General features: G+C 54.1%; 1 protein-coding gene across 2 annotated transcripts; it reads left to right on the top strand.

The window, feature by feature from the left end:
- Positions 1 to 1,027: 1,027 nt before the first annotated feature.
- Positions 1,028 to 27,489, top strand: VSTM2B (V-set and transmembrane domain containing 2B). Of its 2 annotated transcripts, XM_019423278.2 has the most exons (5): positions 1,028 to 1,650; positions 2,205 to 2,389; positions 3,306 to 3,335; positions 4,685 to 5,165; positions 26,781 to 27,489. In XM_019423278.2, the coding sequence occupies exons 1-5, from the start codon at positions 1,569 to 1,571 to the stop codon at positions 26,867 to 26,869; spliced, it is 867 nt and encodes a 288-aa protein (XP_019278823.1). In that variant the 5' UTR covers positions 1,028 to 1,568; the 3' UTR covers positions 26,870 to 27,489. The 2 variants fall into 2 exon arrangements, with proteins under 2 accessions (XP_019278823.1, XP_019278824.1); XM_019423279.2 differs by lacking the exon at positions 3,306 to 3,335 and having other exon boundaries at positions 1,288 to 1,650.
- Positions 27,490 to 27,999: the final 510 nt, after the last annotated feature.

Raw genomic sequence — 27,999 nt, 5'->3', positions numbered from 1 at the left:
AGCTGCGGAACTTGCCCCTACAACTGTGTGCCCATCAGAGCCACAAGCCCGCCCCACGTTTCCCTTTAGGGGCCAGACTGCACTCCCGCAGAGAGCTGGGGAGGGGCAGGCTCCTGGTGAGGGCCCGGAGAAGTACAGGGATGCCAGGGACGCAGGGGCGGGGGATGGGTTCCGGAAAGCAGCGATGGACCCGACCTTTGCCTCTAGCTGCCTGGGGATCCCCCCCTCCTTGCACCCGGTAAAGCGAGAGCTGCGACCGGCGAGGAACGAGTGGGGACGCAGGGGCCAACGACTGAGGTGCAGGAACCCCACCCCCGCTTGGAAACCTCCGGGGCCCTGAGTCGTGCTGGGCGCTCCCCACCCCACCCCACCCCCGCCGCCTCTGCCGTCACTCACGGCCGCTGCTCGCTGGCTTGCTCGTGCGCTCTCCGCGCCACAGGCACCTGCTCGCCGGGCGCTCTGCGCTCACTTCTCGCTCGCACACTGCAGACTCCTGGCGTCGCCTCCGTCACCCGGCCTCGTCCCCAGCCCAGCACAGCGCTCCGCCCTTCTCCCCGGCCCCTGGCGCCCACCCACCAGCCATGGCCTGGGCCTGGGACAAAGAGCGGTGCAGCTCTTTGCCCAAACTGGGGTAAGCAGTTGAGGGCAGGGGTCTGCGGAGAGGGCCGCGGGGCACGCAGGATAAGCGGCCGTCTCGGGAGAGGGAGATTGGGAAGAAGCCAGGGAGAGTTTGGGTGGGAGGACCCCCAGCCAAAGCGGGTGCTGGGCGGGGCTGCGCTCCAACCACAGAGACTGTGGGCCCTCCAAGCGACCCCCTGGAGGGGGTGCGCGCTCTGGTCCGGGGGCGGTGCCGGCTGTGGAAGGGGAGAGAAGGGCGGGGGTGATGCAGCGGTGGAGGCGGCTCCGCGCCCAGCCACTGACCGCCTCCTCCCTTTCCCCTTCCCTTCCCCCTCTCCCCGCCTCTCTTCGGCTCTGGGTCCGCCACGCCGGACCCGCTCTCCCCGCGCTGCACTGGGTCGGACGCCAGGTCTGCGCGCCGCGGCTGAGCGCCCACTCGCCTTGCGGAAAGAGCCGCGGAGGGACCAGCGGGGGCGGCGGCGGGAGAGCTCGGCGGGAGCCAGAGGAGGTGGCAGTCGGGAGCCAAACCATAAGGAGACTGGGAAGCAGAAGCTCGCAGCTCTGAGGCGCGCACTCCCTTGGCAAGGGATGGGTCCCGGGGCGGCCCAGCCTCTGTCCGGCCCGCCGGGCAGAGACTGAATTGCGGTTCCCCATCGTCCTGTGGACAGCGGGGTAGAAGGAGGCACGGACAGATCACCAGTAGCCTCCCGGCGGGACCTCGCGTCCTGAGCCCCCCGCGCAGCGCCCCCCGCCGGAGCCGCGCCGGGCAAGCCGGCGAGGGAGCTGGGCTGATTGGCGGCCGCCGGCGGCCGGGGGAGGGGGCGCCGCGCGGGGCCATGGCAGGCTCGGAGGCGTCCTAGCCCGAGCTGGAGCCGGATCCGAGCCCACGCTGCCACCACCGCCGCCTCTCCGCGCCCGGGCCCCCGCCGCCGCCGCGCCCCCCGCGGGAGATGGAACAGCGGAACCGGCTCGGCGCCCTCGGATACCTGCCGCCGCTGCTGCTGCACGCCCTGCTGCTCTTCGTGGCCGACGGTGAGCGCGGGAACTTTGCTGCCGCGGGGGGCTCAGGGGATCCTTGCTGGGGCCGCCAGAGCCAGCCTGTCCCGGTCGCCAAGGAGCAGGAGGAAGAAGAGAAGGGGACGGCTTCACGGTCTCCAACAATCCCGGTGTTCAGCCCGGGCCCAGAGGGGCAGGGGGAGGAGAGCGGCGAAGGGTCGCCGCAGCTGCGGCGCTCGAGCCGGGGTCATTCGGAGCCGGACCCGTGCTCGGGCTGCGGAGAGGCGGCTCGCGGGGAGCGGGAGTCGGCGCGCCCCAGCCTGGCTCCGGCAGTGCGGCTGGGCGCCGGGTAGAAGCGTAAGCCGCCCCTGCTGCCCCGCCCGATCCTGAGGGAAGCAGCCTGCAGCGGTAGCTGGTCTCTGCTAGGGCCCGGCAGCTGCTCGACCGAACTTTGCTAGAGCCTGGGCCACGCTTGTGGCTTGGGGGTGGCAAGCACAAGGCCGGCGAGCCGGGGACGCACCGTCTCGCTTAGGGTTGCCCCAGGCCCCCGCCCCACAGCTGGTCACGCCTCTCTCTTCCCCCGCCCCCAGCTACATTTACCGAAGTCCCCAAAGATGTGACAGTACGGGAGGGAGACGACATCGAAATGCCCTGCGCGTTCCGGGCTAGCGGAGCCACCTCGTATTCGCTGGAGATTCAGTGGTGGTACCTCAAGGAGCCGCCCCGGGAGCTGCTGCACGAGCTGGCGCTCAGCGTGCCCGGCGCCCGGAGCAAGGTAACCCGCCGCCCACGCGGCGCCGGCGCTCTCTCGGCTCAGGCCGGGGCGGCTGGGGTAATCCTGGCAGAAAAGGCAGGGCGCGCACTGGTGGAGCAGCCCATCTCCCACCTTCCCCATCCCCACAGTATCTTCAACAGCAGCAATCGTTACCCACAAATCCTGGTAATCCTTCTCCTTTCCCTTAAAACCTCCCGAACTGCAGCCTGCCGCTAAAAAGCAACACCTCATCCAGTTCGACTGCTCTTGCTTGCTGGCTGCGGGCACCGGAGTCAGATGGGTGCTGGGTCCTGAAGGAAGACCACTTGGTAGGGCCAGGCTTTCCCGGCCCTCTGCTACTCCGAGGTCCCCGGGGCACAGGGCCAAGGAGTTAAGCTCCTCTTGGCTGGGTTCCAGAGGCCCGCAGTGCACCTCAGGATCGGAGGGAAGGCTCCCACTGTCAGTAGGCCTCTTAAACCAGTCTCTTACGTACACTCAAACACACACACACATACACACAGCTGCCCTCTACCCAAGGTCCCACCCAGAGTTACTGCTCACGTCTCCCTCTGCGTCCCGTCCAGATACACCGGCCCCTCCATCCAGCTTTCCACGGGGTTTAGGGAAACACTGCAGGGAATGAGGATGCTCCAGGGAGGGTGATGAGCCTTTCTTCCCACCCTGCTGGCAATCCAGCCTTTCCTCTTTGGCCAGCAGGTGTGCTAGGGCAGCCCCTCCTGGGTCAGGCACCATGCTTCCTTCAGGGTAAAACTCCAGGAGATCCTGATGTCCTTCGTGCCCTCAGCCCCGGCCACTTCCCGAGCGGTTTCGAATCCTAGCCCGCCCGCAGAGAGTCCCCTTGCCGGAGGCGTATATGAGTTCCCCGGAGCCTGAAGGCCGAGAGCCTAATGTGTCTCTCTCCCTCTTTGCATTTTAGGTAACAAATAAGGATGCAACTAAAATCAGCGTAAGTGTGGAGCCCAGCGCGGGCCGCGGGAGACCCCTTCTGGCCGCTTCGCGCCCCACATCTTCCTCCCTTTTAGAAAGGCTCAGCGGCCGCCGTGGTGTAGGGCCTTACTCGCAGCCCTGCACAGTCGGCTGTTTGGCAGGTCGGGGGGCCATCTGTCGCCGCTAGCGGAATCGGGTTCGCTTTTGTGTAAATCAAGGGTCCCAGGCCTGAATCTCCTTTCTCCGTTCGGCGCTCACCTGTAAAACTCTCCTTCGGCCGGCCGGCGCGTTCAGGCCCCTGCGCATCCGCTTGCCTCTGTTCTGCTGGCATGTCTCCCAGCAACTGGAGCGCGCTGCTCCTTGCGCTAGCAGCGACCTGTGCTCCGACCGTGGGCCCACCCCTCCTCCACACACATACACACACCCGGCGCCCAGGTGGCGCCTTCCGCCGCAGCCCTCTCCTCTGCCTGGGGTCCGGGTCCCGTGCCCGGCGCAGTGGGCTCCTTGTGGAAGAAGGTGTGGGGCGGGGGTTGGCGAAGTTGAGAGGCGCTGGGGTCGTGGGGCTTGGGAGGAGACGCGTCTACGCTTCCCCAGCTGGAGCATGGAAGTATCGGGGCCTGGAGACCACCAGGGCCTCATAGAGCTCTAGGTTCCGAGGTGAGGGCCCCAGAGCGGTTGCTTGCCCATGTCTCCTCCAGGACGCTGGGGAGGAGAGCTTGGTCGGGAGCTTCAGGCTGCCGCGCTGAAAAGCAGACTGCGAAGTAGCAAAGCTCTGGGGGCCCAACAGCAACCTCAGCGTCGCCTCCTTGGGAGGGTGGAGGGTTAGCTGTAAAGGGCTGGGGGGGGGGGGCAAGTTTTTATGTGTACTGAGAGCAGAGTGGCTGTCCTTCTGGCACTACCCAGGCCCTCCGAAATCCAGAGTAAAGGAACATTGGTGTGAGTAGATGTGGAGGGCTGGGCTTAAGGCCGTGCAGCAAAGAGGGTGGTTAGCCACAGGAGGCCGAGCCTGACACTTCTCCAAGATGCAGGAGGGAGGAAGGACGGGTAGGTTCTGCAGCTCTGAAGGTCAGAAGCATAGTTTGGCAGGAGGATGCAACGTGATGAATTCGGTTAAGATGATGGGGACACGATGCAATGGGTAGGACCATCCAAGATCCAATCAGGATTGGGAGCCCCAGGCCACTGGGGAGCCACGGAATGAAAGGAAAACCGGGTCGCGACAGGCAAACCTGCGTCCAGAGGTGTTGGGGTGCTGTGGCATGGGGGCGCAATGGCAGAGCTGGGCGCAGGTGCACTTCGCCGGCAGGGAGAGCGCGTCGCGGACCTGTCCATCCCGGCCTTCTGACCCCAGCCCCTGCTGTCTTGCAGACCGTGCGCGTCCAGGGCAATGACATCTCGCACAGGCTGCGGTTGTCAGCTGTGCGGCGGCAGGACGAGGGCGTGTACGAATGCCGCGTGTCCGACTACAGCGACGACGACACGCAGGAGCACAAGGCCCAGGCGCTGCTGCGCGTGCTCTCGCGCTTCGCGCCGCCCAACATGCAGGCCGCCGAGGCCGTGTCCCACATTCAGAGCAGCGGTCCGCGTCGCCACGGCCCCGCCAGCGCTGCCAACGCCAACAACTTGGGTGCCACCGGCGCCGCAGGCCGAGCCACCTCCGACCCCGGCCACGGCAACAAAAGCCCGCCTCCGGGGAGTCCTCCTGCCGCCCCAGGTCCCGGAGTCCCAGAGGCGGCCGCTGCCTCCGCGGCCCACGCAGCCGCCACCACTGTCGCAGCTGCGGCCGCTGCTTCGTCAGCGTCACCGCCACTGGGCCAGGCGGTCCTTCTGCGCCAGAGGCACGGCTCAGGTAAGAGCGTGTGCAGAGAGGGGGGCGCGCTCGAACGGGGACTGCGGGGACAGGGTCCTGAGTGGCTCTGGCCAGAGAGGCAGCCCTGCTCTGGCACTTGGCGTTTGCCTAGTGGTGGTAGTTCACGTGGGTGCGTGCGCCTGGGGCAAGTTTTCTGCAGCCTCGCTTGGGTTCTCTTCTTGTTGTTTCCTGTTTATTGCTGGTTGCTTCGAAGCTTTCAAGACTTGTATTTAGGAAGGGGGGAGGGGCGGCCTTGCCCCAAATTCTGGGTAAGAGTAGGCAAGCGGCTCCAGTGTGAGGACCCCTCTCATGATGAGTTTGGAGAACTGGACCTTTTTCTCCTGGGGTCCTTAGAGTCTAGAGGGTGGGGCACTAGCATCCAGAGTGGAAGGAGGTGGTTACCACTCAGGCATGGTGAGTCTGGATGCTGATTGACTGATGGAACAGACAGAATTTGTCCAAGGCTGTGTGGTTGGGCCTGGCTGAGTAGCCTCTGCTCTCTTTGGTTAAGTCCAGAATGGTCCTAGGCACAGGACCTGTGCTATAAATAGTCCCCTTTGGGCCCTCTTGGGGGATGGGGAAGTAAGGATAGAGCTTTGTCATTGCTAGGAGAGCACCCACATGTTAAGGCCTGCTTTCCTCGGGAGCCAAAAGGGCTGGGGGAGATGGAAGGTGGGCAGGCAGAGGGGAGTCAGAGAGCAGGAAAACATACTGACTGCCAGGGCAGGCAGCTCTGGGGCAGAGTGTGTATCATTCTTGGAAGATTGAGAAAATAGCCACTGAAATCACTTTGGTAGGGGTTAATTCTCTCAGAGAAAATCTGCTGTAGAGACTGGCAAGGCAGGTTTTTAAGGCCCAGGACTAGAAGTGGTATATATTACCTTCACCCTCACCTTTTGGCCAGAACTAAGCCACTTGGTGCCCCATAGATGCAAGGTTAGCTTAGGAGCTGTTTTTGACCTCCTCTCTTCTGGGTAGAAGGAGAGCATAAATCCTGGGGGGACTTAGCCATCTCTCTTTAGCACACAGTAGGTGTGCTGGAAAAGTAGTTACTGACTTACAATTGGCTTAATTGCATGATTAAAAAAAAAAAAAAAAGCACCTCTGCTTCACTCTTATGGGATGTTCTACAGACCATGAGTGGAGTGGCAAAGCAAAGGATTTGGAAAGCAGAAGCCCAGATGTGAGTTGTGCTTCCACGGCTTACTAGCTGTATGACTTAAGCAAGTGGCTTAACATGTCTGAACATATTTCTTCATCTGTAAAATAGAATGGTATTCCCTGATCTCAGAGGGAGCTCAGTATGGAGATTTCTATGTAAATGTTTGTTGTCATCACCTTGGTCATTACCTGCTCTGGCCAGAGAGGAGGGGATGGGGGAGATAAGGCTGAGTGGTGGGCAGTTGGAGGCCAAGCTGCTGAGGGCCTTGAATGCCCAGCAGATCCAACAGAGACTTTAGTCAAGGCTTTGGTCAAGGAAGTATTATATGAAAGAGATCTTTGAGAATAAACTTGGTAGTGCTCACAAAAGGTGTTAATGAGACCAAGGCTATGGGCTCATTCCTGCTTGAATCTCCCTGTCCGCCTGGCCAGAACCTTGACACCTTGAGCAGAACAAAGGCTGATCGGACTATGCCCCGCATTGCTAGTCAGATATTCAGTCTCTGGGCTGGCCACAAGGGGGCTCTAGGGCAACTCATCCCAACAGGGAACCTGTCTGTGGAGGGTGGCACGGATAGTAAGTACCCTTCTTTCTGGGAGATCTGGGGGTCCTCACATCAGTTCAGTTCTGATGGCACAGTGTCCAGGACCTCCCAGCAGGTGGGGCCTTGGGCATCTGCCAGTCACAGGGCAGTATTTTAATGCCCACACAGATCAGGGCAGCAGCCCAGGCTGGGGTTCCTCTGCCCTCCCATGGAGTGGCTTGTAGTGTGCATTTCCCTCCAAAAAGCACAGCCAGCTGGGCTCCCATCAAGGCAGGGAAGGCTCCCATTAGGCCCTGGCAGGGAAGTGCCACCAGGTTGGGGGTATGGTGGCCCCTAATGTCTCTGTCACCCCAAAACTGTTGCCAGCTCCTGAATAGGCCAGGAACCATGTAGACACATCTCAGAAAGAACCCCAGGTTTCTTTCCAACTCCCATTCAGAAAGCCAGAAGGTGGGCCTTCTGCCAAAAGACCAGAAAGCCTACATCTTCCTGTCTCCAGGTGAAGGTCTTGGGAGAGTCGCGGTGCAGTGGGCACCTCTGGAGATATGCGCATGGAGAAATGGGTTAGCTGACTTCTAACCCACAAACATACCTGAATTACCTTGATCCCAAGGAGGGACCCATGCTGTCTTAAATGTCCCATCCTGCCCACCACCCAAAGCCACCCAGGCTGGGGCTGTCGATGGGGCAAAGTCTGAAGACTACCTTTTGGTGGCAGGCATTAATAACCTTTCTGCAAGGCTGTGTTGTTGAGCCATATGTAGTCCTGCTGAGCCTCCCTGGGGTGCAGCAGGCCAGCCAATCACCCAGAGCTGCCAGCAGCATGAGCTGGAGAGGGAGCTTGAGACAGCAACCTCAGGCTTGGCCTTCCCTGCTCAGTTCTTAGCAGCCTAGAGGGCAGGGGACCAGGCAGGACCGCTGCCACCTGGTTCACAAGCAAGGTGATAGACTCTGTTGACAGAGTCTATCAGTCAGGGTGCTTGGCTAAGCAAATGGCACATTCAAACAGGGTCTCGGGGGAGAGGCGATGAGAGTAGTGTTTGAAGGTGTGGACAGGGTTAGGGCAGCCAGAGAAGGGTGAGTGCCAGTCCCCAGGGCTAGTGGCAGTGGGAGCCATTAGCACCTCTAATGGCAAAGCGGGAGTGATTAGTATAACCCAGAGGGGCGCGCCAGATGGAGTGACCTGCCTGACAGGAGCTGTGGCCTTGGTACGATGGCCCAGCAAGGACCTCAACTTCCTCCTGCCCTCCAGTTCCCGTCAGGGCCTCCTACTGGCCAAACCCCCCTAAAGCAGAGGCAAGGGTGCTGGCTGATGCAGCCTATACGGACCAGTGCCCAGAGGCTCAGAGCAGAGTGGAGAAAGGTGGATTGGGGTGGGGGGGGGGGGGGGGAGGAACAGAGGGAATAACCTGACTCTCAGAGAGCGGAAGATAGGTTCCACCCTAGCTCCAAGACAAACCCAAAGGTCATCCCAGGCCGGGTCAAGTGCTCACTCTGGCTGTTTCAGAATGGCAGCCTCAGTGGTGGTCCCAATCCACCTCCCCAGACGGTCACCAGTAAAGTGATTACTCATGGAAGAAAGTCAGAAGAAGTCCCAGACAGTACTGTGGTACTCTGTTATTCAAGCAAGCTACTTTGGTGATGACAGAGAAGGGGTGGGGTCGGCGGGGTGGGTACTGACCTGAATCCCTCACCCTTCAGCTTCTGCACAGCCAGGCCAGGAAACCCTTCCTGTGCCCCACTTGCACCCAACACAGCCAAATACATATTTGTACTAAAAGTTTATGTGCAAAAACTCATTCATTTCACGTCTCATTTGTCAAGAGACGTTTTGATATTTGTGCTTAAAAATAACATGGGCTGGATTAGCACAGCAGAGCTGGCACAGGAGACCAGGCCCCTTCCTAGCCACGTTCTCATAAATCTGGCTCCTGATTAATCTGAACACTGACCTATTTTATATGAACACTTTGTTGCTGATTGCCATTTCTAGAAAAAAAGAGAGGGAGAGAGAAAGAGAGAAAACAAAACAGAGTACCTTCCAGACAAACCCTTCTAATCCGGAAAGGCACCACAGTGAAGCTAAGTGTGGCCTCAGAAGAATACAGTTAGCAACTGAATGGCTTGCATGTTGGCAAGAGGATCCCCTCTGCAAGGACCTGGGGCTCAGATCTTGTGGTATGTGAACCTCTAATTAGCCTCAAGGCTCCAGCTCCAAGGAGAGGTGCCCTGGCCCCTACAGAGAACCGGCTGATGTGGCAAACTCCTGCCTGGTGCCCACACGGAGAACTGGCTCTCAATATTTCATTTCCTAATGAGAGAAAGACAGCCAAGGCCATGGGTGTGCTGGCTTTAAAGAGGCTCTTACTGCTGGGAGCCATCAAGGGGAGCATCCTTGGGTGTCTCCATGGCAACCGTAAACCATGACTGAAGGGGGCTGTGGACAAGGTGAAGGCATTCACTCTCAACCCATGCCCCCGTGGCTGACAAAGCTGGCGGAAATGGTGCCGGCATGACCTGGGACAATCTCCACAGAGCTGGGAAAGTCTCCAACTAGGCCAGCAGGGCCAGGCGGCAGTCACCCAGTGTTCCCATCTCCCTGGACCCACGAGGACCCAAAAACAATTGGCTTAAATAAACAATCCACTCTTCCCTCAAGCTCCGATGTGACACGAGGATCATAATTAAAGAGAAAATAAATCTGGCACAATTTGTCCCAGAGAAGAGAGGGAGAGGCTCCCTGGGTATCCTGAAAGAGAAAATTAAAGGATTTCACAAAGAAAATGGCTAAGCCTCACAGCTGGCGAGAGATGCCTGCATCATCCCTGACAGCAGCAAATGTGTGTGATTATTGGCTGCATGGCGTCCTCTCCCTCATCAGCCTGTCATGTGATTGCCATGAGTGGGAACTGGCAAGGCCAGCCATGGGCCCAGCTCAAGATTGGCAAGGGCGCCCATGTATGTCCAGGATAAAGCTGTCTGTGTCAGTGGGAGTCCCAGGAGGGGCTAGCCCTACTCCAGCTAAGGCAATCAGAGGAGGCTTCCTGTAGACAGTGTGCGATTTCTGACTCGAAGGGGCACCTGGGGCTTTGTCCTCCTGCTTAGGTCAGCCCTGCGGAAGCTTCTGGAGGCCTCACCTCCCTCCCTGTCCTGTACCACACAAATAGAGAAAGTCACACCAAATGGAATGTCATTTGTCCAGTCGTTAGCCAGCTCACTGCGTGGCTATTCTCTCCTTAGAAGAGAGACCCCAAATTGAGGGTAAAATGGCTACACTGTGGATTTAATGGTGATAAATAATACTTACCTTTTACTGAGCACTGATTATGTGCCACACGCACATATCACAGATTTCCCTCCTTTTTGCCATTCTCCATAACTCCACCTGCCTCACTTCATCTCACAGTCTGTCCCCAGGGCCCAGACCCTTTCCCCAGCTGGAGTGGCAGCCCCCATGAGAAAAGCCGAGAGCCGGCCTTTCTAAATGTCACTGGGAGCCAAACCCACCACGGAGCTTCTCATTAAATACGCCAGGTGCACATTTTTAGAGCTCTGAATATTAAGGATTCCCCAAGCATCTGTGGGGATAAATGAGGTCAAGTGCTTTTGTAATACGATATTGATTGGTTCTGCCCCATGTGGACCAAGGCAAGGGCTTGGCTGTGGTCTAAACCCCTGAGCTTTATGGGAGAAGGCAGCTTGGTTTTAGCACATCTTTGCAGCACAGGAGAAAAAAAAGTATTATCTTTTCTATTCCCCCATGCTTTGCTATCACCAGGCATCTCTCAGAAACTCATACCCGAAGCGTGAGAAGCTTCCCTTTGTCTTATGTAAGGGCTGCAGGAAAGTTTAAGACGACCAGCAAACAGGCCCAGCGCCTGTAACTGCTGATCCCTACCTGTTCTTAAAGGGTGACAAACTCCTTCCCTGGGGTGGGGCTTCTGGGGAAATTAACCTGCTTGTCAGTGGCTTTGGTGCTCTTGGGGAAGGTGTACTATAAATACTAAGATAACTTATCCAATTTGTCCTGCTCTGGGCTCAGGCTAGCTGCTATTGTGCAGTGAGTCATGGAAGCGGCCGCTGGAGGGGCTCAGCAGCAGCCCCTCAGTAGCCGGTGAGACCTGTACCCTCCATGAGATGGCCCTTGAGATGCAGGTCTTGTGAAGTCCTGTGTTGGCAATCCCAGGGGAGGCCGTTTCTAGAAATTATTGGTTGTTCTGTTCTGCATTACCACCCCCCTGGGCTGAAACATCAAAGCTACTTCGAACTGGCTTCTGGTGTTTATGGTTCAAGTGGAATGTTGAGGGGAGGGGGGAGCTCTGTCTATACAAAATAGAGCCAAAGTGGACATTACAAAAGCTTTCTCCCCACTTATAATCCACCCACACTTAGCTACCCCTGGGGGCTCTGTTCTGTCCGGCTCAGAAGTGACCACCTTGCCAGAAGGGCTGCCATGGGGAACAGACCACTGGTGTCTGTGGAGGCCACCTGTACACAGGGCACCTCCTGAGTGCACCTGCTGGACACCCAGTGCCCATTAAGGGATGAGCCCAAGGGGAGGGGCCTGGGTGAGGTCAGTTGTCTCAGGAGCAACCTGAGAGACAGGTTATGGTGGAAGAGACAAAGTATAAACCAGAAAGAGGTTGAGAACAATTCAGGAGGAAGTTATCCTCACCACCTTTTCCAGACATTTCTTTCTTCCTCCTGACATTTCAAATGCTCCTCACTGTTCAGCTACCTGGTTCATAATTAAGCCAGGGTTGGGTGACATAACATTCTCCCTACTTCTGGTCCCTATAGAGCTCTGACCGCCCAGATATCAAAGTATGTGCCTTATCCTTCTTAACCTTTGTAAGTCCTGTGCTTCCCATTCTCTGCATGAGTCCAACCACTTGCATTCAAATCCTGATCCACGCACCCCACATGTGATTTCTGTATCTGTTCTCATCTGGATGGCACCCATACCCATGCCAGAGAACAAGTGACAGCATCAGAGGAGATAATCCACAGAAAGAGTTGAGCTTCAGGAGACCTAGCACCTAGAAAATGCTCAATAGATGTTGCTTCTTGTTCTCTGCATTATTTGCAAGAATGGAATTGACTGTCCAGGATCATTTCATGGTGCTCCTATCTGAGACCTCACTCCGAGACATTTCTCCCTCTGCACATTCTGTGAGCATCATGGAGCTAAAGGTGATGGAAGGAAGCTGATGAACTAGCTTCAGAACAGAGAGTGCCTTCAGATTGCAAATGGCTCAGCAGGTCGCTATTTTTGTCCTTCTCTCTCTGTGCCACTTTGAGGGGGGAGGGTAGGAAATGGGGAGGATGCCACGTCCTCGTCCTTGCCTGGCTGTGGCTATTTTCCATGAGTTCGGAGCTCCTTGGTGAGCAAGGACAGGTTCATCATGGCTTCTCACGTCCAGCCCCGAAGTTACACCACCACATTTGCACACCTGCCTGTAGGCCTCATTGTGCACCTGTGTTATGCCTGGTCTTGCTTCACTGTTCTATAGGTTGTTGGCAGCAGGGAGGCCATTGTGATGGGAAGAGGGGGGCCCTTTAGTGGCTAGAAAGCCAAGTTCGGAGGAGAGGCTGGTGTTTGCAGCACAGGACGAGAGCCTCTCCACAGGAGAAGGGAACAGAAGGAACAACCCCCTCAGTGGCAGTCAGCTAGCCAAAGAGCCTCCAAAGCAGGCCTGGGCTGGAGAGGAGGTGCCCCATGTCCTCCTCACTGGGACTCTTACCAGTAGAGGTAGAGGAGGTTTTGTGGGCAAGCCCAGTGCCTCACAGGGATGGGCCTATGAAGTGATGGGGATTGGGGCCACTGTCATAGGCTTGGGCATGCCTGGGCTCTTCCATGCAAGGGCTTGCATTTGTTTTTCCTATTCACGCCCTACCCAAATGCCCTCCCTGTGGCTCACAGTGCCTGCTGCCTGCCAACAAAGGGGTACTCAAGGATCAGTGAGGAGAAGGTAGGACAAAGACCACCAGAAGGAGGTGCTGGGAGCATAGCAGGCTGCTTGCAGGGCCAGAAGACCAGGACCGCTCCTGGCCTGCCCCACATGAGCCTGCCTCCCACCAGCACAGGGAGCCTACACAGGTTCACCAGAAAGGAGGCCCACTCACTCTTACTGGCTGTCGCCAGAGACAGAGAGCCCCTTACTCTGCTGATCCCTGGCCCCCTGCCATCAGCTCTCCTCAGGAGGATGTCAGTTTTCCTTAAGCCAGGAAAGCCCAGCTGCAACATTAGTCCCCTTATAGCAACTTTTATTACAATTGATTCTCATACAAATGCCACTTGGCCCAGATGAAGGATCTTTTATAAACCCGGGGGAGGGAGAGCTGATATCATGTCATGGCTCATTCTGAGCTAGGGTGGGGGTTCTTGGCCAACTATATCTGGTATGGCCAGAGCCAAGGGGCAGAGGTCTTCCCAGAGCATTAGGTAGACTCAGCCCCCACCTCAGGAAGAAGCTCACAGTCTCACCATGGCAGTCAGAATAAGCAAGAAGTGCTCTGAGAATGAATTCAGGGCTTAGCTGGGGCATAAGAAGGACTCAGAAAAGGTGGCACCAGTGGAGATCACTTCACAGAAGGGAGGAAGGCTTTGCTGACCCTGCAGCCAAAGGGGTCTCATCCACCCTGAGTACCCAGAAGGGCTCCACTGCTGTCTCAGGGCCCCCAACATTTCCTTCCCTGTCATGGAGTCAGTGCCTAGCTGATTACCCCATCCAGACTGATGCCCCGGGGAGACAGGCCCAGTTCCTTCTCATATCTGTATCCTCCCTACTCCATGTTCATTGGGCCTGTCACCAGTTCATTCATTCATTCATTCATTCATTCAACAAATGTCAAATTGGGCATCTTTTATGTGCAGGAACTAGGCATGGATGACACAATGTGAATAAGACCTACAAGGTCCTCAGAGTCTGATAGAAGGAGAAACAGACATTGATCAAATAGTCACATGGCAAGTGGAAATTTATACCCATGGCTGGTTACTCTAAAGGAGAGACCCATGGGTCTCTAAGGAGCTAAGAATAGGGGGACTTGACTCAGGGAAGGGTCCTTGAGGGAGTGACACTTGAGCCATAATCTGAAAGATGGTTAAGAGTAAAGAGAGAGTGTAAAGGGAGTGGGTAGAGCCTTCCAGGAAGAGGGGGTGGCATGTGCAAAGATCCTGTGGCAGGAGGGAGCAGGGGAGTACAAAGGCCTGACAAAAAGTTAGTATGGTTGGGGCAGCAAAGCAAGAAAAGGAACAGAGGGAAATTTATTTTTTTAATGCCTTAAGCAAGATTTTATTTTTATATGAAATTTATTGTCAAATTGGTTTCCATACAACACCCAGTACTCATCCCAACAGGTGCTCTTCTCAATGCCCATCACCCACTTTCCCCTCCCCCCACCCCCCATTGACCCTCAGTTTAATCTCAGCATTTAAGAGTCTCTTGTGGTTTGCCTCCTTCCCTCTCTGTAACTTTTTTTTTCTCCCTTCCCCTCCCCCCTGGTCTTCTGTTGGGTTTCTCAGGATCCACATATGAGTGAAAACATATGGTATCTGTCTTTCTCTGCCTGACTTATTTCACTTAGCATAACACTCTCCAGTTCCATCCACGTTGCTACAAAAGGCCATATTTCATTCTTTCTCATTGCCAAGTAGTATTCCATTGTATATATAAACCACATCTTTATCCATTCATCAGTTGATGGACATTTAGGTTCTTTCCATAATTTGGCTATTGTTGGAAGTGCTGCTATAAACATTGGGGTACAACTGCCCCTATGCATCAGCATTTCTGTATTCCTTGGGTAAATTCTTAGCAGTGCTATTGCTGGGTCATAGGGTAGATCTATTTTTAATTTTTTTGAGAAACCTCCACACTGTTTTCCAGAGCGGCTGCACCAGTTTGCATTCCCACCAACAGTGCAAGAGGGTTGGAAAATTTAAGTAAAGAGTAGTTCAGAGCTCAAACTCCATAAGGCCTTATGATAGAGATGGGAGCTTTGGCTTTGTCCTAAGGCAACAGCATGGGGAACAAGTGGGTGGCAGGGCATGATGTTTTTGGAACTGATATTCTGGCTGCAGTGTGAAGATTAGAGAAGTGGGGACAGAGTGGATGTGAAGAAACCACTGTAGAGGCAGTGATCCTGCTAAGAGATGACAGGTTTTGGACTACCTGTTTGGATAGATAGGCGGATAGGTAGATAAACAAGTAGCTGGTGTCTGAGTTAAGGGAAAGATGTGAATGGATGGATGAGAGTGTAGGGGATGAGTGGAAGGAAGGATGAGTGAACGTGTGGATGGGTGGATGGAGGGAAGGACATGTGGACATGTGGATGAATGGATAGAAGGATTTATGGATGTGAGAATGGATAGAAGAATGAGTAGATGGGATGGATAGAAGGATGAGTGGATATATGGATGGATGGAAGGATGAGTGGAGGTTTGGGTGGGTGGATGGAAGGATGACCGGATGTAAGATTGGATGTAAGGATGAGTGAAGGTGTGGGTGGATGGAGGGATCAGTGGATGGATGAATGGATAGGTGGATGAGTGGGTGGATGGGTAGATGGAAGGGTAAATGAGGTGTGGATGGGTGGAAGGAAGAATGTGAATGGGTGAGTGAATGGGTGAGTGGGGGGATGGAAGGAAGAGTGGATACGTGGTTGAAACAGGAATGGGAAGATGGGTCCATGTGGGAGACAAGTTGGGTATTGCAGGATGAATGGGCTTGGGGCTGCAGACATGCCCAGTGTTGGCATTCCCCACATGTTACACTGCATACTCAGTCCATATCTTCTAGGATAGAGGCCACGGGGAGAAAGGTCCCAGGTGGTGGCATGGCACAAACTGACTAGGCCCAGAATTCCATGCCAGCCCTTGCTTCTCTCTGCAGTCCCCAGACCATAGTAAGATGGGTGGGGTGAGTAGACACAGCTAGTCCCCAGCCTGCTCCAGCTCCCCCAACACCTCAGCCTTTACAAGGCACCAGCATCACTCCCAGTGAAGGACATGAGCAGGGGCCTTTCCATATGCTGAACTCTGGTTTCTCTGGTGAATGCAGCCTGACCAAGACTTGCTGAATATTGTCCATGTAAAAGTTACCGTGGATACATTTTTTCAAGCATCTAAAAAATCAAATCTCCAGGTGGGCAGATGAATAACTGTATTCGCATTAAAGACTAATGTAACAAAAAATACACAAGGCAATAATTCATAATGCATGCTAGTCTACAGAGTCATATTTTAATGCGTGACATATCCTGGGCAGCTCCTCTGTGCTAATTTTATTTAATGAGCACATGTTCTAGAATTTTCAGAGCACTATCCCTGGGCAATTAAAATGTGTTAACCTTTTCAGTTAAATCGTGTTCTAAAGAGAAGTCCTCAGCATGAAACAGAAAGAAATATCTAGGCACCATGGAGGCAGAGCCTAGAGGAAAGGATTGCTATTGTGTCCCAGCCGTGCCAGACTCAGGGGCCTCCAGGCCTTCCTCCCTGGCCCTCAGGGCTCCTGTCTGTCACTCCTCCTCATCTTGGCCAGGCCCACCTCCATGGAGCAGGGCGAGAAGGCTGAGGCAAGGACCCACACACTGAACAGCCTTCACTGAACCAGCATTGAGTGAGTGCCCAACATTTGCGTGAGCCAGGGGATGTGAGGCAGACTCTGTGTCAAGGGACATGAAGGCTATGGAGGGGACATGAGGGATTTAAAAAGGCCAGGATGCCCCCAAAGAGGGGCAGGTCCACTCATTTGAAGCCCATTCCCTATCTGTGTAATGGGCACACTAGTACCCCAGCATCCACAGGTCTGTGAGTTTCAGACCTGAGCCTCTGGTGAATGGTTCCCAAACAGTGTTCCTTGGAACCCTGAGCCCCAGCCCTACCCCCAGCTTCAAACAGAGCTGTTCTGTTTTTCTAATGATTTGAAATATCAGGCTTCCATGCAGCAATTAGCTTAAAATGGAGGTTCCACTGCTTTAGAAGATTTGAAAGCAACTGATATAGTCCAAATATATATATATATACATATATATATATATATACGTAAGTATATAAATTATATAGAGTATACAAATATGTTTATGTGTGTGTGTGTGTGTGTGTGTGTGTATGCCACCTTCTAAGAAAAGAATTTGAAGTGGCTTTCAAAGCTGCATGTGACCTAATAGAACAGAAATTTTTTAATGAAGAAATCGGAATACAGGGAAAATGAATGTGAAATGGTGAAACTAGTTTGAGGAAAAGTTGGACAAAGAGATGTGTGCACACAGTCTCGGGCAGTTGAAAGGTCAGATCAGGGTGATAGCGATGGGCCTCCAGCACCACCTTGTATTTGAAGATGAAAAATGAGATTCCAAGCATGAAGCATCTGGTGGATGTCTGGTGCATCGTGGCTGCTTAGACTAGCTGGGGACACCTAAGAAGGACTCCCATTCATTCATTTGATGAATATTTTATGTGTGGGACGCGCACAGGGTGGTGGGAGAGAGGAGTCAAAAGGTAGACCTTCCATGGCCACCAAACACAGCTGGGAAGGATCAGAACTTGCTGTAAAGCCCATAGGATGCAGGGAGCCTCCAGCTGGAGTCTGGGGGATGCAGTGTCTGAGGGAGGCCTGGGGGTGCAGAGGAGGCAGACAGGTGACACGGGGTGAGCAGCACGGATGATGGTGGGGCTGTAAGGGAGGGGTGAAGTTGCAAGGTGGTCTGGGGTGGGGCCAGGAGTTAGGTCTTCAACCTGGGATGGAGCCCCTGGGGGATTGGGGGGCATCGTGTGTTTGCACATGATGTGTTTTTGTGTTTGCAAAGGGCACTGTGGCCTCTTTCTGGGTAGGGACCTGTCAGGTTAGAGCTAGTGGATGTGGGTCAAGAACGTGGCCCTGTCATGAGAGAGCTGATGTGAAGGGAGGGTAAAAGGACCAGCAAAGGTGGGCCAGGGCGGAGAAGTGCACAGAGTGAGAACTGTTTTGGAAGCCACCTTGTAAGTGGCTCTGGGCTGGGCTGGCAGGGAAGGGTGGGTTGGCTGTGGGCAGCCAGAGGAGACAGGATAGGGCTGACTAGTGAAGTGGACAGCATGAGTGGCTTCCATGCAGCATCCCAGTGTACTGGGGCTGAGGGCATCTGAAGCATCGTGGAAGCAGGGGAGGCAGAAATGACCCTGGGTTGGGGTCAGGAAGAGCCTCGAGCAGGCTAAGGAATCTAGGTTCGATTCACAGGTACCAGGGAGTCACTGCAGATTAACTTCTGTATCTGTACTGCCTACTAGCTGTGCAACTTTAGGGAAGCCACTTAACTTCTCTGGGTCTCGCCTGTGAGAGGGGAGTGGCTTCTACCTCCTAAGTCCACTGAGAGGGTGAAGGGAGAGAATTTTCTTGGCACTGAGAACCCAGAATCATGTGCCTGTTAGCATCCTGCAGTCTCAGAGCTCAGAGAATCTGGATGGGCAGTGGGGGATCCCCCTGAGACCTGGACCCAGCACTGAGAGAGGCCCCCCACCACCCCCGCATGGGGAGAACCCTGATGCTTACTGTGGTCTGGGCTACCCCTAGCCCTACCAATGCCAGCCTCCTGACCACACAGAAAGACCTGTTTACCATTTTCATTAAGCAACACCATTAAAGGATAATTTGAGGCAAGATCTAATTTCAAAAGAAATAGAAGCTGGAAAGGCATTCACAACAAAGTTGGCTGCATTAAAAAGCTATTACGAAGGTTAAAATACAGAAAAACATCTCATCCCCCATGAGGTCTCCCTTGGAAGCAGCCTAGGGCTGGGGTCAAGCCAAGGCATCGGGGAAAGGGTCTGGCTCTTTGGTCCCGAGAGGTGGCGTATGTGGTGGGTAGGTGTGTGGACGGCAGACACACTGTCTGAGTTCAAGTCCGGGCTCTGCCATTTCTCTTAGTGTGGCCTTGGTAGGGCCAGGTTTAGCAAATAAAAATATAGGACCCCCAGTTCAATTTGCATTTCAGATAAACAAGAGGTAGCATTTTAGGTTAAGTAGGACCCGTGCAGTATTTGAGATATACATGTACTTAAAATTATCCATGGTTTACCTGAAATTCAAATTGAACTGGTGTCCTGTATTTTCTCTGGCAACCCTAGGCCTTGAGTATTTTGCTTCACATCTCTGGACCTCAGTTTCCTCACCTGTAGAGTAGGAATAAAAGAGTGACTCCTACAGTTATGAGGATTGTATTTGATGTAATATACCTGTGACAGTGCCTGTGTGAACAAGAGCTAGCCAGCTTCGCTGTAGTCATCCTGAAGCTGATCACCTCTATCTGCTTGAGCCTGGCTGGGTCTGCCCCCTGCCATGCACTCCCCACTGCTGGTCATCTGCTCCAGCATCAGATCCATTCCCTGCTGGGGGTGGGGCTGCTTGCTGGGGGCAGAGGAGAGGAGGAGGTCTGAGGCCAGCCCTCTGGTGCTTGGGCTTCCAGAAAGGTGGAGGGGTAGGACATGTTGTAAGAAAGGCATTTATGGGAGTGGGGGGAGAAGGGGAGAAGACAAAGGGCCACATGAATAGCACAGACATTTGTCCCAAACCCTCTGTGCCTAGGTGCTCAGGGAGGGCTTCCTGGAGGAGGTAGTGCTTGTTCCAGGCTTGAGGCAGAGGTCAGAACTAGACAAAGGACAAGGAGGTTCTGCAGGTGAGCCCAGAGTCTGCTGTAGGCACTCACCAGGAACAGTGGACTGGAGTGCAGGTCAGCTGGCCGGGCACAGCAAAGGCGAGGTTGTTTGGGAGTGTCACAGAGAAGTCCTAGCTGTGGCACTGAGCCGGAGGCTCTTTCTCCTGTGGGTAGAGGGGCCGCATCGAGGTTATGCACCTCAGGGAGAGTTCTCGGGTGTGTCTGAAGGAGGGGGGGTGAGCAGTGGGTGTTGTGGAGACAAGAAGATGCTTTAGGAGGTCACTCGGGCCATGGCAAGGAAGAGAAGGCACAGCAAGCAAGGCTAAAATGAGTGTCCCACACCTGCCCCTGCCCCCCTTCACCCCAGGGAGTGCCTAGGCTCCCCCCACTGCCTAGACACTGAGGCTACCGGAGGACAGCTTGTGTTCGAACCCAGGACCTGGGCAGACTAGGACAGCAGGGTGGATCAACACGGGACCAACGGACCCACGTCCCATCTGCTCTCCTACATCTCTTCATCCACACTCAGCTCTCCTTCCAAACGTCTCTGTTTCCTTTAAAGCCCAACGGCACTGGTTGCGCCTAGTTTTTGCCCTAGTTACCAGCACACATTAATTTTATGGCAGAAATTAATTCTGTCCAATTCTGTTAGTGCCCGGTTATTCCTTGCTGACTCCCTTTGAATAAATATCCATGAAGAGGCTTTAATTAAAACGTCAACAAGGGAAGCAGCCTCCTTGCAAGGCAGCATCTTCCCGTTCAGCTGTGGCCGGGCTGCCTGGCCTGCTCGCCACGGCATCCAGGGGAGGTAGAGAGCCATGGGGAGGTGGGCGCAGCGGCCATGGGGAAGCCAGGAGCGTCAGAGCAGGGAGAGCCAGCTTCACACAGTGCTGTACGAACCAAGACGGGACCCTGGCCAGGCTTCCTGGATGCTACAGCAGAGGCTCAGAGGCTGCAAACTCAGGCCCCACCGAGCGCCAGGCGGGGTGGTGGAGAGGAATGAGACTGGCTGGACAAAGGAAGCCCCAACTGTTTGAGGGCCAAGAAGGGAACTAGCAGCCACCCTGGGCCCATTTGGGGGTCAGAAGCAAGCAAGGAGCAGCAGATTCCTGCCAGAAGAGGAGCCCGCTACTGGTCATGTATCTTGGAGGAAACCGTGCCCAGGGTTACCTGAATCTGTGCTTTCAGGTAAAAGTCTCTGAGTTTTACATGTTGGATTATAATTTATAATTTTTTAAGTTTTTGTTTATTTATTTTGAGAGAGAGAGAAAGAGGCTAGGGGCAGAAAGATAGGGAGAGAGAGAATCCCAAGCAGGCTCCACACTGTCAGCGCAGAGCCTGATGCGGGGATCAAACTCACAAACCGTGAGATCATGACCTGAGCTGAAATCAGGAGTCGGACACTTAACCCACTGAGCCACCCAGGTGCCCCTATAATTCATAATTTTTATTTAAAAAAAATTTTAATGTTTATTATTTTTGAAAGAGAGACAGAGCGTGAGCAGGGGAGGGGCAGAGAGAGATGGAGACAGAATCCAAAGCAGGCTCCAGGCTCCAAGCTGTCAGCACAGAACCCAATGCAGGGCTTGAGCCCATGAAGGGAGATCTGAGCCCATGAGATCATGATCTGAGCCGAAGTCCGACGCTTAACCGATTGAGCCACCCAAGCGCCCCAATTTGTAATGTTTGAAACTGTGTGTACCAAGTCAGACCCCTCTGCAGACAAGACTGAGCCTCCAGTGGCCATTTTCCTTTCCTCCCCTTTTCCTTGCTGTTGCCCCTGGGCTCTGCAGGAGATGGTGATTTGTAGCCAGTGAGGCAGGGCTGGAGAAGGGGGTAGGGTGAAGAAGAGGGAGAGGCCAGCCCCCAGAAGTGCCCCCGACCCTGCCCTCAGCTCTGGCCTGGTGCTTCCAGATCACGGGCATCTCCACCATGGCCAGGGTGACTCCTACATGCCCTCTCTGCTTGACTCCACAAACCCCTCTAAACCCAGAGAGAAGCCTCTTGCACCCTGGCACTGGGTTGCTCTAAGAGGGTGTCTCTCCTTCGACTGGGGGCTGGCCCTCTGCTGTGGGTCCAGGATGGGCAGGGCACTGATGGGAATGGGATCGAGGACCAGTCCAGACAGGCCTCCATCCCATGTCTAAGCGCATGTCCGAGGCCAGCCCATGAAGGTTGCTGCCTCTTGGGGGCCAGCCGTCTTCTCTCACTTTGAGGCAGAGCAAAAGGGCAAAGGCCCAGCACTGAGCATTGGCCTTGACAGGGGTCTTGTCCAGGGCACTCACTTGACTTCCTACCTTTTCTAGCCTAGAAGCCTATATTTAAGAGATGTGTTGTGACAGCATGAAATGCAGAATATTCATGTGGCCTTGCTCTGTGTGACATGGAGGGGACTGTCCCCAAGATCCCCATCACAGTCTTTATGTCAGGATACCCATGCTTACTGGTGGGATGGCTCTGTCCACAGAGACTGGACTAGTTCTCTGGCTGCTGTAGTCAGCTTCTGAATGTTCTAGTGCAATTCTGGACGGGGAAAGGCCAGGCATCACGCTGTGGCCAGAGTGAACCTCCAACTTAGCCCAGGATCTGTTTCTGTAGGTAGAGCTAGGCCTCCAATGTATCTGAATTTTATTTACTCTTTACAAACTTGAACCAAATTTTAGTTTTCAAGCTATAGCATAAACAAACACAAAAACAGCCCCTGAACAACCCTGGACTCCGAGGGGCACTGTTTGCAAAGCTCTGACCCAGGCAACCCCTCCAGTACAGCAAGCAGATCGTCAGCAGGCCCCTAGCTCCCTCCTGCCCGCGGCCAGCATGACAGGGGCTACAGACCACAGCAGGGCAGACGTCACCCCCGAAGCCAGGGAACCATCTGTGACCCTGGGAAGGACAAGCAGGGCACATGGAGGGAAGACAGTGGCTTCCCTGGCTAGTGTCCCCACTGGTCAGCTGGGGAGCAGCTCACCATGCTCCTGATGCCCACGGAGCAGGGGCGGTCCCCTCAGTGCACCCACGCCTGTGGGAGTCTGAGACAGAGTGGGAGTGGGCAGCTGCTTCCCCTGCAGGCACTGCCCCACCAGGAACCTGACTCATGGGCTTAGCCTCCAGCCAGTGCAGGCAAGGGTCCCAGAGGATGACCCAAGCAAAACCTCCTCCTTCACTTTCATCACCAGGCCTCAAAGCTTCTGTGTTGTTCTCTGACAGGGCTTTTGGCATTCTGCCATTGCCGTGTAAATGGAAAAGTGGGATTTCCCAGTCAGAAGCAGCTTGGCTGGTGCCTTTGCGGTGCCCATGGGGGCTGAGTGCCCCCACTGTTTTCTTTGGGAGCCTCTTAAATGGCTCCAGCAGGTGTCTTATCCTGTTCACCATTTCAATGATAAAAGCTAATATTCGCAGAGCCAAAGCAGCTTTGATTTCTTTAAGAATGATTAGCAAAATGATGATCCTTGTTAAATCAAAGAATGAATCAGCCACTATTCCATCAGAGGGCTTCCCTCACCTCTGATTTTCCAGCCTGATTTCAAGCAGCCTGATTTTCCAGCTTAATCATGACAAATAAACTTCTGCGTGTTCCAGTGCTATTCCTGGTGCTCTTAGGAAGGGAGGAAATAGATACAGAGACTGTTAGCATCCAGACACAGCAGCCTCATAGGAACAGAGCCATCCCCACACTGCAGAGGCCAAGATAGGAGCTCCTACCTCAGCTGAGCCAAAGGCATCCTCCTGGCCCTGGAGGGTCCAGGTGAGCCCCAGACAATAGCGGGAAGTCCTGCCTCACTCCACTCCAGGAAAGCAAAGACAGGGACTGAGGCAGCAGACGCTGGGGGCGGTGAAGGGAGACCGGCAGCCATGTCCTAAACAGTTGTCGATCTTGGAAAACTTTCCTCTTGAGGGAAGGACAACCCCCCATATTATATTTTCTCCAACGCTTTTCAGAGAGGTAGTTATGTTACCCTTCTCAATTGTATCTATTTTCAGAGCAGCTGACTCTGTTTACGTAATTGTGTAACAGAAGACGCTCAAATTCGGTGGCTTTGGTATGACACGAGGACAATTTATTTAGCTCATGATCCTGTGGATCAGTCGGGAAACTCCTCTGCCAGTCTCTTGTGGACTCATTCCTGCTCACGTGGACAGCTGCCCTTTCAGCTGAGGACTGATTGGGCTAGAGGGAGTCCAGCTGGGACGTGTCATGGCTTTTATCCTGCAGCAGGCTGGCCCAGTCTTGTTCATAGGCAGTGGGTTACAAGAGGCACAGAGGAAGGGCAAGCCTCAGTGGACAAGCACTTAAAAAAAAATTTTTTTTAACGTTTATTCATTTCTGAGAGACAGAGACAGAGCATAAGCGGGGAAGGGGCAGAGAGAGGGAGACACAGAATCCGAAGGGGGCTCCAGGCTCCGAGCTGTCAGCACAGAGCCCATCGCAGGGCTTGAACTCACCAACTGTGAGATCATGACCTGAGCAAAGTCAGACGCTCACCGACTAAGCCACCCAGGCACCCCTAGACAAGCACTTTTTTAAGGCTTTGCTTACTTCACATTTGATAATATTCACTGGCCAAAGCAAGCCATGTGACCAAGCCCAGCATCTCGGAGGGGTGGGGGGGACGCACTATCACAGGGTGTGGATGCTGGGATCTAAAAGGTGAGGGGGGAAGGAGATTGTGGCCATTTTTGCAATCTACCACTGTGATCTTGCTTGATCTGGACCCCAACCTGGAAAGACATGCCAAGCACATGTTAATTTTACAGAGCCATGCATATGCGCATCCCCATTCTATAGAGTGGGTGGCACAATGCCCAGAGAGGTAAAGGGTGTTGCCCCAGGTCACACAGCTGGCTTGCTTGAAAGCCTCTCTCCCAGGTGCCAGCCTGCTGCCCCTGACCACCTCCCTTGGCCCCCTTTGTGGTGACGCTGGGCCAGGGAGTAGATGAGGTGCCACCCAGGAGCCAAACCCTGGCTGAGCCCCCACAGACATCCACCAGCAGAGACACCACAGACTCTGGTGTCTGCCCTCCACAGGCTCTGGTCTCCAGGAGCCACCACTTCAGCCGCTGGCCCCTGCTGCTCCCACTCTGGCCCAAAACAGAGTGGCAGGCTGCTTGTTTTAACCTGGGGTCTTTGGAAAGTCTTGTGAAATTTTAAAACTTTTCAATGTGAGTAGGTGATATTGTGACAGCGGGAAAGGCCAGTCAGCAGTCTCTGGAGGCAAATTAAAATGTCTCCTCACATCTCCTCTGTCCCCAGTTCCACAGGCAACACTTCCCTTGCCCAGCTCGAGAGCCCAATTGCCGTTCGTCCTGCCCCCGCGTGTCTTGAGGCTCCGTGTTTTACTGCACACGGACATCTGCTTTCCAGGGCCTCGTGTGGCTGTTTCTATCCTGCCTGCACCTGTCTGCGTGTTGGGTTTGCAGGAGCGTGAAGTTCTGAGCCAGGAGATCTGAAGGCCAATGGGCCCAGTCTGGGCACACAAGCCCTGTGTGGCCAGGAGGCAGCGTTCTGCCAGCAGCACCGCTGGTTTCCGTGTACCTGAGCCCAGGCACCTGGCCATCCATCAACACACCCGTCACCACGTCCACCCTCATTCTTCCCAGTGATGTGTGGCAGTGAAAGCAGCAGAGGAGGAGGACCTGAGTCTTGGGAGTGATGACCACACCCTGGTCCTTTCCACGGATGGATGGCAAGGGGCAGAATGTCAGTTCCTGCCAGGCTGCAAGCAGGGCCAGGAGGGACAACTGTGTAAAATATTAGTGTCTGAAGAGGAAGGTTAGCACACCTGGATTTGTCCTGTCCTTGTGCTTCTCCACGGGGTCTCAGACCATGCATGGAAACAAGTAATGGTGGGCGAGATGTGCACTGCAGACAGCTTCCACCCCCTTTTCATTCAGATGTTTGAACCCAGCCTGTGTTTCCCAAAATGGGCACATAGAATCTCGGAGTCTCCAGCAGGAATGGCCCCTGGATCATTATCCTACCCTGTCCTTTCACAAAGGGACACTAAGGCCCAGGACACAGTTATTGCCAGAACAAGATGGATTTGGGATTGGGGGAAACACCTTAGATAGAAGATTAATGGCTCTTCCAACTGGAGAGAGGGGGAGGTCATGGGTTCAGGCCCAGCCTGGTCAGGAAAGCCAGAAACCCGGCCTGCCTGGCTGCAGCGCCCGTGGGCAGATAAGCAGAGGTGGCCACGGCCTCTGTACCATCTGCTTGGCACAGGGAAGGGCCTCCTGCCTCTCTCCATCCAGGCACAGAGCTCCAGCCCAGCTGGCTGGCTGGCTGAAGTGAAGGGAGGAGAGAGGCCTCCAGATGGTACAAGTGAGCAGGGTAGGGCTAGAAACTGTTTACATTAATGCAGTCTGACCCTAAGCAGGGTGGCAGTGGCAGTGACGTCATCCCCACGGTTTGGGTAGCACTTCTTCCCTGGCTCCTCTCAGGACCCCTGGAGCATCCCACCTTCCAGGGAAAAGCCTGTGATTCACGGGTAGGCTTTCCTCCAGTTGCACCGAAGGTCTTCCACTAGACGCAGACCCCAATGACAGATGGGCAAGAAACCAGGCAGGCAGCCCAGGGGAGGCAGGATGAAGGCACACGTTACAGTTCCAGTGGTGGGCCAGGGGCCCAAGTTAAGCAAATGGAAGTGACCTCACTAGAACAGTGCAAGGGTCACTCCTCCAGGAACCTAGGAACCAGGAACCCCTCACCTCCATCAACCAATGATTTCTGAGTTCCCCACTTTGACCCTAAGGTAGGATAGACCAACAGGGCATGAAAACAAGACTCACAGAAATATCAGGATGCCTAAGACGGCATCTGTGAATACTAAGCTGTGTAGTTCAGGCAGGGGTTGGAAGGTTTGGAGTTGTGTGCAATCACGGAGTATCCTTGGAGGAGAGGGGAAGCTGGGCCTTTGATGCGGAAGGCACTTTCCAGTATAGTTCTGGGGAGAGTAGGGGGGTGGTGATTGGCATATTGCCTTCTTATTCAGCTCAAATAACAACTGGGACTTTAGAATTGCAATTGTGATCTAGCACACACGGCTTTAGGCTGGGGTACCTGGTGTCTGACCACAGTAGGCTCCTAAAACGTGTGGTCTGTAAATAACAAACAGCAAAATGCTTCATCGTTGTGCAGAAGTGCCACTAGGCACCAGCTGAGTACTGAGGTCAAGATGTCCAAGTTGGAGGAAGTCTCATTCTCCCGGGTTTGCCCATGGCCACTAGGTTCTCGTGAATCCGGCATTGACCGTGCCCATTTTCTCACCCCCTGCAGGCACTGGCCGTAGCTCTGCCACAGACCCACTCTTGTCCCTGCTCCTGCTGGCTCTGCATAAGCTCCTTCGCCTGCTGGTGGGGCACTGACACGCACAGCCATCCCCCCGCACCTCAGCCCGCCCACACGGCCTGCCCAGACCCGGCGTGAGGCTCGCGTCACCAGATGGACACAGAGAGACTGAGAAGCATGACCAAGTCCATGTGGAAAATAAATAAATCCTATTTTTGGGGAAGTTACACAAATGTAGAACACCTAAAATAATGCATCTAGTTTCCAAATAAGATGGAATTTGGACCATGCGGTATGCATGGGATCAGTGATTTCGCTACTTCAATGTATTTTTCTTTTCTAAACTTTTCCTCCAAGTGTTCATTTTGCACGAACTGTTGAGCAGTTATCTTTAGGATACTATGTAAAAATGTTGGGTCAAAGCCTTTCTGACAAAGCAAAATATTTTTAGTAGATTATTGTGTTTAGGGATTTTTTTATTTACTTTTTTCTTTAGGGGCTTTCCTTTTTTTTATTAAAGTAAATTATTTCTTTTGAGACATTTTGATTAAAAAAAGATACATCTTATCATAATTAAAATTCACTGTCAATAATATTTATTTTTAAATAAAGATTGGAAACAAGGTCAGACACTTGTTTATAAACTGTATTGTATATTGCTGAATAACAGTTGAATAAAAAACAACTTTGAAATAACCTCTCTGCAGGCATGTATGAATGTTAAGCCCGGATGCCATGACCTCCTGTTCTTTGACGCCAGCTGCACCCTTGGCTGGATACAGCCCAGGCTGGAGGACAGCCCCGGGCACCTGGCCAAGGCCGCACAGAGCAGACGGGAATGCTTTCCCAGCCTCCACTAGGGACAGGGGACCTCATGAAGCCAGAAGTCAGAGGAACCTCCAGCCTGGGTTTGGAAGGAAAGAAGGTCGCTGGGAAGGGGTGTGATATAAATCAAGAACCACTTTTTCCCTCTTGGTTTAAAGTAATTGTGCAATGCATTTGCCCACGTGGAGATGACAATGACACAGCCAGGTATACTCACAGTTACTGGATTCACAGCTAGTTTGAGGAGGAAATTTGGGGAGGTGAAACAGCTCACACCCTCTCTTCATGCATGAAGAGATGGCTTTGAACCTCTGAAATACATGTGTATGGGCAGGCGACACAGATCTTAAAGAAATAGACGTGACTCGGGGGCTGTTATTCC

This window comes from Panthera pardus, unplaced genomic scaffold (genome assembly GCF_024362965.1).
Source record: "Panthera pardus isolate Hobbes unplaced genomic scaffold, ASM2436296v1 HiC_scaffold_18, whole genome shotgun sequence".
Lineage (NCBI taxonomy): Eukaryota > Metazoa > Chordata > Mammalia > Carnivora > Felidae > Panthera > Panthera pardus.
This window is presented reverse-complemented; position numbering and strand designations above follow the sequence as displayed.